The 13,045-nt window shown below is 49.9% G+C and overlaps 2 protein-coding genes across 2 annotated transcripts; both read right to left on the bottom strand.

Annotated features, from left to right (window-relative positions):
• Positions 1-644: 644 nt before the first annotated feature.
• On the bottom strand, positions 645-1,881 carry EsH8_VII_000290 (uncharacterized protein; the record flags this gene model as incomplete). Its single annotated transcript, XM_083270423.1, has 4 exons — positions 645-960; positions 1,015-1,365; positions 1,417-1,637; positions 1,693-1,881. 4 exons carry the CDS (start codon positions 1,879-1,881, stop codon positions 645-647), a joined length of 1,077 nt encoding a protein of 358 aa, XP_083127980.1.
• A 5,313-nt stretch (positions 1,882-7,194) lies between these two features.
• Positions 7,195-8,061, bottom strand: EsH8_VII_000289 (uncharacterized protein; the record flags this gene model as incomplete). Its single annotated transcript, XM_083270422.1, has 1 exon — positions 7,195-8,061. The coding sequence occupies one exon, from the start codon at positions 8,059-8,061 to the stop codon at positions 7,195-7,197; it is 867 nt and encodes a 288-aa protein (XP_083127979.1).
• Positions 8,062-13,045: the final 4,984 nt, after the last annotated feature.

Genomic DNA, 13,045 nt, shown 5'->3' with positions numbered 1-13,045 from the left:
CAGTGGGTATGGTCGTATGTATTAGTTACAGAGTTTAATTTCATTTATAATACCTTGCGTTGCCTGTCACCCCCTCGTGTATTGCGGCTCTGCGAGCGCGCTGACTTCGCTGAACCATCGAAGATACATAACACACAATGTCCTCTAACGCATACGGACCTTATATTTGGTCGCTTTCAGCCATTCTTTCATTACTAGTATCATGGCTCTTCGGTTCTGATTCAAGGAAATTCCTAATACAAATCACATTGTGACTGAGCTAATGTGACGCATGGAGTGTCTGTGAGTGGGTGCACAGAACTTGCCGAAGTAGAAGATAGATGTCTCCATCACCAGTTCTTTGCATAAGATTGACTCTCTGATGGCTGTCACGATACTAGTTCTCGACTATCTGCAATCACTAAGTTGTCGAGACAGTAATATTGGAAGACAGGCCGCATGGCTGTGCAACCGACAAAGCGCCTTAGTATCAAACCAGTCGCAAAGCAGTGAGAACAATATGTATTTTGGGAGAAAATGCATTATTTGAGAGATTGAATTCGCCTGCGTTTTGAAAGCAGAAATGCACCGGCAGTATAATACAAAGCACCATCCCTTGCAACCTATTCTTCTATGTATCCAAGGGCTCATCTTCCATCAATGCCTTAATAATATTCGGATTTCTTAGGGTCGAATCCTCTGCAATGTCCGCAGTTGCATATGAAGCCGAATTTGTAGAACAAGACAGAGGGGTCCTTTCCGTATGAAATTGTCAGTTCCTCGCCCTCCTCTATCTTCCAATCGCGCACAGTAAGGATTAGAGCTTCATTCTGTGCCCGGTATTTGTAGTCGATTCTGGGCGAGCACGAATGGTTGAATCGACCAGCGACTGGGAAAATTCCAGCCACATCTTTGAAAAAGTCCGGTCCACCCTCAGCAGCGGAATCTTTGCCAAACTTGACTGGACGTCGGGAAGAAAACCTATACAAGTGAGAGTTATCAGCAACTGAATCCAGGGGTCAAGGGCCCACGTACGCGTTTGTGCTCCAGACTGCTTCCTCCCATGTCTCTCCTTCCCGGCTGAAATGAGCATGGAGATCATTGGCAATCAATCGCTCCTTTTCAGGCAATTGTCGAACAGTTTGTGTTACATCTTCATGGATTGCATGGTAGAGTGCCTTTTCGACGAGGATCTGGTCACCCATATGCAGCTTCCTGATTGCAAAAGCTCCCCATCCGGCCGTAGGAGATCTTCGGATCTCGAAGAATTCGTTCGAGAAGATTACCGGTCTCTCCATGGTGCCCTGTTCGTCCTCAAAGGTCGTCAGCATGGGCAATTTGGCCGGAACGGGGACAATTGGATCATCCATGGTGCCATAGCCATTGCTATTGGTGTTAGTCCGCGTCCATGATATTTTCCGACAGTAACTTACTCACCTTTCAGGAGAGACTGTATCAAGCTCGCCAATTTCCATGTCCAAGCTGCTGGGCGTGTGAGTCGGCGACGACCAGATCTCATAATCATTGAGGTCGTCAAGCTCACCACCGACGACAATGTGTGCGATATGGTAAGTCTTCCACGTCATTTCCTTCCAAGAGATGGGTGGAAGAATTGCCTCAATCGATTTCTGAAAGACTTCGAAGTCTTTTTTGATGTGCTGTTCCATTCAACCTTCTGTTCAAGTTTCGCATAGTACAAAGAAAAGCACTAACCTGGAATGGCTCATCCAAGCCGAGGATGAGGTTGACAGTCTCGGCTTCCACATCTAAAAGTGCGTCAAGACCCAAGTTTTCAATACTAGCCTTTCGGGTCAACTTCTGCACGCCGATGTCAAAGTCATCATTGGACTCCTTATAACCTTCGGTCGGGTGAATCGTGGCCAGCAATCCGGGGAAGGCCATAGCAGGCTGTGTTGCGTTCATTGCAAAAGAGGCTCCTCACATCAATTGTGTCGCAGGTGGTCCGGAAGGCGCTGCAGCTCTTCTGGGGTTCGAGCTGTATGTATGGGAGAGCGGACGGGATCCTTAGTTCTGAATTGGTTTTGGTGCGATATTGAACCTCAAAGTTTAGTAGCAGCGAGCTGAGAGCAAATTAAACTAGGTGCCGATAGCAAGAGAGTTTCGCTTCTAGGTTTGACAGAACGCTTGTTAGCAAGTCTTCATAGTCTCCATTTCACTTGGCTGCAATGTGATTTGAAACTGTTCATGGATCCCAGAGTAGAATACCTAGCTGTGAAGGATTAGATAACTGGAAATTCGAAAGTCCTGCTCTCATTTGATAAATGGCGCGAATATTTAACTGTTCTAGAGAAGCAAATCCCTGGGAAGGACCTAGGTAGGCTCAAATGAGTGCTCGGTTGAAGATGGTGACACTTTCCATGGATTCTGCGTTGGGGGGTGCGCCTCCACTGGTGGATATTTTGGATAACTTGTTGAAGCTGGGTGGTCTGAATATTATGCACTTCTGTCCTTTTGTTTCTGCCTTCTTCTTTTTGTCGTTCGAGTTGAGGTTGGGTTGCAATTGCTCTTTTCGTTAACTTTCCGAGCGGCGGGCGCTCTTTGGGCTTTATTGAGCAGAAAGTATGTAAGTTTGGTGAGTTAGATGCTCCTTCCAAATTTTAAGATATCGAAGAAAAAGGTGAGTCCAAAGTGAAATTACTGCGAAGTCACATCAGCGTCTTCTGGTGGTTAAAAGGGTCTGACGAAGAGATGGCCAAATCCTGTGCGTAACCTTTCTCTCCAGGCAGAAGAAACCTAGCCACGAAAGGTGAGAGATCTTCGAGATGAGGAAGGTACAGCGGTCTTTATCAGTCAGTGACTTTTTAGTTGCCCTTAATATCTCTTGATGGCCGAGAAATGCAATGAGAAGGAAAGAAAGAGGATGGCTTAAGACTCAGAGATCAAGAAAAGTGGAGTGCTAAAATAGCGAGAAAGGAACAGATGCACATATGGTGACGAAACTCGGAAGGCATGGCTGAAAGGTTTTATGGTCAGTTAACCAGGAAAGAAACTCACAGTGTGGCTGCCTGGATCTAAATTTGTAGAAAACGGCGGTTTAATTCAGTTTAGGCTCCAGGCAGGTGTGAATGACACTTCGGGTCTTCAGATAAGATTCACTTACCGATTCAAACAAGAGAGTTGAGTTGCTAAGCTGAAGTTGGCTTGAAGAGGAGGAAGGTATGGAGGCCAGAGAACCGATTTCACGGAAGCCTCAATCTGGTGCTGCAATGTTAAACTTGATGTATTGCGGCTTTTCCTACTGTAATAAAGTTCCGTAGGCATAGTTATTGTCGCTTCAAAATGGAAATAGTTGAAGTTTTCATTGTTGTCGGTTCCTGTATAACGCCTCGAAAATCGAGGGGTTTCATGACGTGGTGATATTTCAGAGTCGGAAGCCATCCAACAACAACGGCATTACTGAAATGTAATAGCTGCTATTGACTTTCATTTGGATTTCTAACCCATCTGAGGGCTTCCTATGAAGATATTATGTCATATTTCATAGGGCATATTGCCCAGCTCTGACTATGTATGTCAAAGTGAGCTGAAGGTCCGCGTCTTCAACAACCATCATTACTTGAACTTGGGCAACGCCAAAATATTCGGTTACTGTGGCTAAATAATCGCCCTTTCAATCCTTTCCGGTCATTTTTTATGATGTAAAAAGATGTGCGAGGACTGGGGGAAGTCGCCATCTTCATATTCCTTGTACTAGTGTCATTATACTAGGTATCTGAGACTCACCCTTGATTATACGTTTGGTAATATTTAGACGTTTAATATTCGATCGCTCTTCTACCCTCCCTGGTGGTGTTGTACGAAGCGGATGTCTACTTCTGCGTATTGATCTCGGGTTTGGAAGGCCAAACTCGGATTTAAACCGCCCAGGATCCTAGTTCAATCGGCTTCTCATTCTGCATTGTATTCCGGTTCGAATGTCATACTACAGACCGTTGCCCAGCATCACCTCGTCCCAACGTTTATGGGCAAGAGACACGGATAGAACTATGTCGAGCATTGCAGACGTGGCACATACGGGTGCTATCCTGTACCGTATACCCGTGATCGGGGATGAACTTACGCAGCAAGACCGCAATCAGAACTGGTTCATCTATCCGTGGCTCGGACATCGTCGCAGGCTGTAGCGCCTTCGGCAGATGGGCGTTGCCCCCGTTTCAAACGACCACAATGACGCTCGGTCCAGGAGGGCAAGTCCGAGCAGAAAAGCCAAGCCTTGTGGAAGTCGAGAAACATTTTGACAGGCACCGCAGATCGAAACGATCTGGAGAAACATCAGCAAAGTATGTTGGCCTCTCATATTTCAGAAGTGGTTGGGTCAGAAAGCATCTGGAACACGACAATTGATACCTTAGGGCCATGATTATTACATCTTGGTCAGAGAACGCACCTTCATTCATACTGTCCTAGGTTTCGGAATACTTAGACGTGGCTATGGAAAAGTTTTCATTTGAAAAAGACCGAAATGCCGTCAAGCTTTAATTATCCTAGTAGCGGTGTCGCAATATCCATGCTTCCGAGGGGGTATTCTTCAGGGGATCGTCCGGAGGGAATGGCATGTTATGGTGTTTGGATGCGACTGAGGCTGCCACGAGTTTTGGGAGGTATGTTTCGCGCTTTGGCATTCCGAGCTCATGCAAGGTGATCCGATCCACCAAGTGAAAATTTCTGAACTCTGCAGGGACGTCGACAGCAGGAGACAGTTGGTGTCGCGTAACGATGGGGTAAGTAACTTGCTCATACCGATGCGTTGGCAACTGGGTACAGCATCGAGCTCACACATGTTTTGAGTTAAGCATCATGTTGAATGACGTACGCCGAAGGCTCGGAATCCAATAAAGCATAATGGATGGGAAAATAGAGGCCACATCTGGCAAAACTACCATTGAGATATCCAAATTAACCTTGCTAACAGCACTGATGCCCATTCGATAGAATTTGAACTATGGCTAGATGGGGCCCGCCAGATGCAGTATATAGCATCATCAGGCACGCCAGGAGCAGCAAGAAGGGAATTTATGGGGTGTTACATACATAATCTCGCGAGGCTATACCGACTCGGTGAGCTCTTTACAGAACTTTTGAGGCTGTTCGACGCATAGACGCGGACCCTGTCCACTTTTCTAACCCGAGAATCGGCACCTTGCTCTCTCTCACCGCATTTCCCAAACTTGATGAGACAGACGCCCTTCTTCCCTTGTACTGAGTTCCGAGAACATTGCTTAGCGCTGATACTCTGCCCACAGACAAAAAGTTTGTGCGCACAGCATCAGCAGCAGCAGAAAAGCTGCACATGTTTACATCGGCACACAGTACCCGAGCTTCAAAGTTGCAAAGCTTTTTCTTCTGCGGCCCCGCGTGCCGTGAGCCGTTGGCATGGTTTGCCATGCGCAAAGTCCGAGCCTTGTTTTCTGACTGGCAGCAAAACGCCAAACTTTCTGGAACCATGCCCTATAGGAAGGGTTCCAGGTACTCTACTGACTTGCCATCGTAACTTCGCTTTGATGCTTGGTTCCCATGTGTTACTTGCCGTTTCCTCGCCATCCTTACGCCGAGGATCACAGGCTCAAGCCCTGTTCGTCATCGTCCCACTAGGCTTCTCTGCCCGAATATCGAACGCAGCTAGAAGAATGGCCTCGCCAAGAATCATGCCGTGGGATCCTAGTTCAGATGAAGGATGTGTCCTGAACCGAGACGCAACGATGCCGCAAGCACATGTCAAGTAGCTTTTGAATGCAGGACAAAGCATTCTGCGTTTGCGGCCTTCCTTCTTTCCTTCGGCCTTTTTCATTCGATCTATGCCTGCCATCCTTGCTCCTGCTTCCGAACTCTTCCAGGCCGTTGTCGCCGGAAGGCTATACAAGCCGTGGACGTCCCAGCCCGTTTTCCCACGGATGAGCCTCGATTTCATCAATCTCACATTCGAGGAGGGAGATTTGTTTTTCCAAGACTGACTCTTCATCACTTACAATAATCAACACATAAGAATGCTATTTGCTGCTCAACGACCTGCCTGCGCCCTGTCAAGCCTAACCTACCTCAATCATCAAACACATTGATCAAGTGCCTCTGCGCAACCGGCATCATTTTGCTATCGGCAGTGGCCTTTATACGAGTGAGAGATCCTACACAATACTCGCCGGGTGAATACTGCAGCTCCTCGAAGCGACTTGACTACCAAGCTGATAACAGAGATCAGGCTTAACGCAATGGATTCCCAGAGTTCCAGCAGACCAATCCATTTGAGCTCCTGCCAGAGGTCAAGGCAGAGGGATGTTAGCGGGAGACTTAGCGAGGGCTCGCACTATGTCAAGATGGCGGGCAAGGAGCGACAACACGAGATTCCCCAAGGGCGCAGCGGCTATAACCGAACGCGCGACCACGGGGTATCACCGAAAGGCAGGTCCGGATACAACTAACCGAAACACTCACAAACAACTACAACGACAAGGACGACGACGACTTTAAATCACATGATAAATTGCACGACAAACCCCCTATTATTCCGATGACGGTTAGAGAAACTATATCAAGAATGACAGACGTTTATAGACGAGTGCAAACGGTTTAAATTAATAACGGTAGAGGGCACCGGCGCATCGGAACAAAACACAGCTCCACGACGCAGGGCAAAGACTGTTCCCTGATTTGGTACAAAAGTTTAATCAACTAGAATTAGATCTATTAAAATTCGACAAAGCTATTCCTTAACACTGTTTCACTCTTCCTGCTGTTCTGGTATCCACTGCAGTACTGTTTACTCCGACTAAATCATAATTTCCACCTACTCTTCAAATTCCCGGTGAACACCTGGATGTTCCGCTGATTGGGAATTATCCAGGACCAGTGATGGCAGGAGTCGATAATTCTTCTTCCCTTGTCACTCTATGTGTCGTGTAGGTACATACATGGCCTTTCCCATGATGCCCTTCCATGGAGAAACAGGCAACGCTGTCTACCTCAAGCTAATGAACACTACACAAGCAAACGTCCTCCTAGCCACAATGCCTCCTAGCGACACGAGCTTTCCAAAACAAAAAGTGAAATCCGCCAGGGACTTTGGGCTCTATTCCGTTCAATAACTGCGTCTCTCGGAGATGCGGCAATGATGTGGCGTGGGCTCTCGGCGGTCTCCGTCGACCAACGACAGGTTGGGGGCGAGTGCATGCCTCGTATTCCCCAAGGCGACATGCCGTATCATTCATCGGTACGCTCAGGTTGTGTGAAAGGCCCTATGCAGCGACACTCTCCACAGGGCACATTATACCAGTGATACTGCTGGCATCTGCACACCCACCATTTTCCCCTGGTCATCGATGTGATAAGGTCCTTTTCCCGATAAAAACCGTCTTTGACGCCGCAATCGATGCAGAACCGACGCAAGGCAAAATCCGGAGTCCTTATTGTATCTCCCACCTTGCATTTGTAGACGCTGCCGTCGAGGCGTTCGGCATAGTCTGGGGGATTCGAGTCGAATGCCATATAAGACCGAGGAGTGAAGCACCGGTAGCATGCAAGATCTACCGTCTGGTACTCTTCCAGCACTACGGCTTGCTTGCGTTCTTGCCCATCATCACTTTGCCCTTTGCATATCAAGTGTCTCTCGACCCACATGAGGAAGGCAGTCTTGAAGGGTATGGGTGCTTTTGACGGATCGAAGTTCTGCTGTAACCAGTGATTTCCCCTCATCAGCTCATTCAAAGAGCATTCGTCGATCTGGTCGAGAATCTTGTGTCTGAGACGAGGAGACATGGAATAGTAGAAGTGTGAGAAATCACGGAAAGTCCTGGGCAGCGTTGGCGTGTTGTTGCCAGGTGCAGCGGTGTCAGATGCGGCGGCGGTTGTCCATGACGGTGGACTGGGAGTGTTTTGACTCTCTGGGGATGCAGTAGAAGCCCCGCGGTGGTTTGGCGAGGGAATGGCAACCCTGCGGCGCTTTTTAGGAGCTGCACCGGAGGTGGACTCCTCGACCGGGTCATCCTGTGTTGAATGAATTTGGCGCTTTGTGACGGTGACCGCATACGTCTGACGCGGGGCAAGGATGTCTTCGATGGAGAGCGCCATGTTGAGGACTTGAAGCAGGCACTTGAAGGCACGTCTTCGTTGAGGTGCTGCCGAGTTTGGATTCAAATGTGTCTAGTAAGTGCTGGGCACGCAGTCCAGTCGACGACGAGTAGGCGAGTCAACAGTTGTGGCGATGCTTGCGAATGGAGTGAAGAATTGCAAAAGCTGTTTTGCTTGGATGATACGAAAGGTATTGCGCACGAGTGGGAGACCGGAACAGATCAGTTGAGCTCCGGTTGACTTGTTTTATACTCTGACGGGATGTAGCTGCTTAGGTCTTTGCAATAAGGATGGCTTCTGGTGCCTGAACGAGCGTCACCATCAAGCAAGGAGAAAGGAGTAAGCCAAGCAAGGGCTAAAAAGATGTGCCCTGCACTCCAACAAGAGACAGACGAGCCCCCGCAGCGACGGCAGCACGCGTGACAAGGGAAGTGTTCCTGCATCTTGCAGATTGTGCACCTGGCCAACGATTTACTTGCCTCTTTGGAACGACAAAACAGGACAATGAATCTCGACCAACCTTGTCCGCCTGCTTCGGACCCTCTTGTGTACAGTTCGAGATGGGTGTCTTTTGCATCCTACGATATCATCGTGGCCTCGCCCCAACATCGTGGGGCTCCATCAGTGAGAGCAACGCAAACACAGCCCCGGAACAGCACTGTGTATCCGCGCTCCCAAGGCTTTGGTTCTTATTGGTACTGAAAACGAGAGCTCTGGCTAAGGACAGGGACTGCTTCAAGGTTCTCTGCCTCACCGGCCAGACAGGGCTGCCCTGCAGTTGCAGATCGAAGGGCACCCGGGCTAGACATATTGTGGGCTAGAATATTGACTTGAGCACCTCGGCTGAACTTGCCCTGCAGTGGCATCATACCAGAGAGGTAAGTAGTGGAGGGGCTTCACGTCGACTGGCGCGAGGAAAAAGCAATATTGAGCAGACGTTCAGGTCTTGGGGACTAGGACCAACAGTACTGTAAGGGGTGTCATTCCCTGAAGGATCCATATTTTTCTGGGGTTCCTGTTTGCCCGGAACCTGGGACCGCATAGTGTTGGCAGTTCCCGATTTCCAGGACGAGGGGCGTCGCGTGCGAGCAGGAGTGTGTCCGAGTTGCACAAGATAGGGCTGGTCATGCCATATCATGCCATGCCCCCCGCCCACCGGGGATGCGTTTTTGGCCTACAAGTGACGTTACGGCCCAGGCCTTGGTCGTCGGATAAAATTGGAAATTGTAAGTGGTCCCTCGCCCTCCTCGGTGTCTGGCCTAGATTGACGGCATTATAGCCCTTGCGAAAGGGATCGAGGGCACATCCCTTGCTGAGACAGCATTCTAAGTCATTGCATACCTGCTGAAGTTGTGGATGTTGATGGTTGGAACATCTCCTGGCACTGGAGGCATATTCTTTACAGGCATGGCTCTCGGCGTTCTCAATGACCAAAAATAACTGACGTCTTGGACGCGTTCACCAAAAGTGTTCACACTCAACGCCACAAATCTCGGGTGCGGATGGCGATATGCAACCTGCACAACCAGGGTCGGGTATCAGACATCCTTCAACCCCCACCTCAACCCCTGGTCGCGAGTATTCGCTGCCAAAAGTGGCCTACGAAGGAGACGAGATTCATCCACTGCGGTTGCTGGCCAGTCTCAACCGCTCGAATCGCAGTGGACATGCCCAGAGCAAACTGCATATGGAACGCTGCTGAACGGAAGAAAAGGAGATTGCACTGCGTTGCATCGAAGTGATAGAAGTGTGATGAAAACCAACGGGCCGTAGATTTGCTCACATGCATAGACGTAACATGCCATGTTGGTAGCTTGACGGCCGCATAAGATGAGTTGGGCCGCCCCCAGGCGCGCTTTGGTCGAAACTTACATCCCTGTTTTTTCTTGTTGGCCGTCGCCAACGCTGTTGGACATCAGCCCCTCTTCCTCGAACAAGGATGGGAAAGTAGCATCCAAGAGAACCAACATCAAAACAAGGGTTGATCAAGGCTTTCGCTCTGAATGGATATGAACTTCTGGGGGGTGCATCCGGACTGGAGCCCTGGATTTCGGGCACGAATGATGGCATCGAACAGTTCAGGGGTATCATGATACCCATGGAGGTTTCTGGCGGGATGGCTGTGGCGCTAGATGGGAGAGCCCGCCTCCCCGAACCCTGTCGGCGAGAGAGAACAACTTTGAGGTCTATGCGAAATCCGGTGCATTGCTAACTTTGTTTGCTTCCTCGCTTTGCCCAGAGGGCTCAACGGGTGCAACGGGCGTCAATTGTCTCGGCTATTAATGACATGTGAGGAATTGTAGCCGAATCAAACCCGCCATGCGCGCTGTCTGACCATTCAGGGCGGTACGGCTGCAGTGCCACCACCGAAATGGATTGTTTGCCATATCAATTCTGCAGACCTGATCAAGAATCCTCATCTAATGTCGTATATAAAATAGGATTTGGAATTAATGCACGCCTGGGAGCCCCCGTCGCGGGCCGATGGACGGGTTTCCCCTTTGAGGTAAACTTCCGTTTCCGCGATCTCGAGGTTCGTCCGTCGTCAGCTCGCTAGGAACTTGCCGTTAAGTTGGCATGCACTAGACGATATGAGCGACAAGGAAGAGGGGAGATGGAAGAGAGGAGTAGAGAACAGGGATGGGGTGGGATCGCTTGCAGCGAAGCATCCAGCCACTTCTTTCTTTACTCACGTCAAACCGCAGCACACCTCAGTCACAAGACTTGGAAGTCAGGCGCGACGAGAGAACCTGGGGGTTCACCTAATCTTCCGTCACATTTAGATATCCCGCACAATTTGACCAGCCTCTTCAGTGGGGGATAGAGGCTTGCCGATCGTTCTCATAATGAGCTGCAAACAGCATCATACTTGGTACTCCATTTCATCGATGTTGGCTCATCTGAATGAGAGGGTGCAGTTTCATGCCAAGTAAGTAGGAGATGGATTCAGCTAAGATCATTCACGTCTCGCACCGAAGCTCGATACTTGTCTAGTGACCAGGATTCCCAGCTACCCTCACCCAAAAGCTGTGGCAGGTCATCTCGATGGCTGCATGATATTCCACTGTTGCATATTTGGCATTTGGTGACTCGTCGTATCTCGGAAGATGCAAACACCAACGCCTCGGGGCTACTGCGGGCATTTGAGAAGCTCTCCAGGCCAGATGTCACATTCGTGGCGTCTTATCATAGCAGAAGCCATGTTCAATCTCAGGCGAGGCTATGCAGATGCAGCAGAAGCTGCTGGTCCAACAAACGAGCGCATAAGGTGATCGCGGCTGGCGACAGCTCGCCGCTCCAACTGGCTTGGTATTCCGTTGGAAACCCGTTGGAAACAATCCGTTGGAAATAGGCCCGTTGAAACCCTGTCATCCCTCATTGTCACTCAATCTCTGGAGATGCAGGGAAACCCAATCGAGTCGCTCAGCCTTGATCTTGGATTTCACTTCCAACAAATTCTGTCGGTGACCGTTCGAGGCCAATCCGATTTCATTGTATGCCATGTTGCTATTGGGGGTGAAATGTCATGCCGGGACCATCTGGCCTTGCGAGCGATGGCAAGCGAAGCTCATCACTTGGTATGTTCAGCAAAATATCTGAACCGGCTTCGTCGGGTCCAGTTCATGATACTAATGCCGCTGCCGCCAGAACGCCATCAAGGGAGCCGCAGAGCGCTAGGTGCATCCGGGATCTTCAGCGGTACCTTCCCGGCCGACCGGAGCCACAGCTGGGTACATTCGCGCGTCCAGTCGCGATGCCAAACGGGTAGTGCACAAGGAGGGCCGAGGGTGCGGTATCAAAAGTCTCGCTCGATGCATCGTGTCCCGAGGCGGCCAAATACATGCAAGCACTCAGTCCAGCTGTCAAGCTTCGTATAGACGGAATCGATGTCTGTAAAATGCTGACCTCTGTTTGGAGAGAGTGGTGTGGGCAACGGAAAGCGGTTTCTTCTTTCTTTTTCTTCCTTTTTTTTGTCAAACCGTAGAAACGTTGTGCAATGGCAGTGGGGTTGTTTGGGCCGTCCTCGGGCCGGACCGGGCGTTGGGGATCTGAAGCAAAGAGAATGAATGTGCGAGACAGGCGCGGTGGCAGATTGATTGGGGACTCGGGATCAACTGTGTGACCAATCGAATAATGCAATTGGGTATGTTTCGCAAACTTGCATCGGGTTTCGTCGACTGAACGCGCGTCTCGGCTTCTTGCTCCTCTGTGCAATTGCACAAGTCTTCTTCTGCAAGGTTAGGTTAAGCTTATCTAACCAGAGCTCATAACACCTAGCTAACGTAATGCATGGGGGGGGGGGGTTTGCGTTGCGGCTTGCGACGTCCTATGAATAAGGTATGAATGCCCTGCAATAGTGTCAATCCAATCCTTATACTACGTCAGTCTATCGATTGAGTCGAGGCGACGCGACAACACACCGCGTCAGCGCAGACCGATGACCAGTCATCCAAGGTTTGTCCAAAAGAAGAAGAAGACGCAAAAGAATTCCAGTCGGGAGGCTTCCGACGTCCGAACGGTGGAAGACTTGTTCCGAGCGCCTCCCTCGTCCCTTGCTTGTCCCAAAGCCGTGCCGGCATTCCAGTCATTTGACTTCTCGTGTCAGTCCAGGGCGCAATTTCCTGCCCGTCCAAGACCTTGCACCGTTTGTGAGGACAGGGTGCATCGCCGCTATTCCCAAATTAGAAGCTGGAAGAATGCCTCGACTTGATCGGCCACCCATTTGTGCTGTAATTGATTTGTTGATTTACTATCCATCATCGACTGGGCCAGTGCAGCGGCCCAACGCGTCGGTCATTGGGAACTTTTGGTTTTCGAGAATCCTGCAGCTCGCTCGCTGACCTTGCAGGTTTGCCCAGCAGCCCTGTCATTCTGTCGATTGATGACGACACAGCTCTGTCGTTGCGCGTCGTTTCTTTCTCTCTCTATCTTTCCCTCCGAAATCAAACGCCGGCGCCAACGTCAGCGAAAATAACGACTCGCA

This window comes from Colletotrichum jinshuiense, chromosome 7 (genome assembly GCF_051148585.1).
Source record: "Colletotrichum jinshuiense chromosome 7, complete sequence".
NCBI classification, from domain to species: domain Eukaryota; kingdom Fungi; phylum Ascomycota; class Sordariomycetes; order Glomerellales; family Glomerellaceae; genus Colletotrichum; species Colletotrichum jinshuiense.
This window is presented reverse-complemented; position numbering and strand designations above follow the sequence as displayed.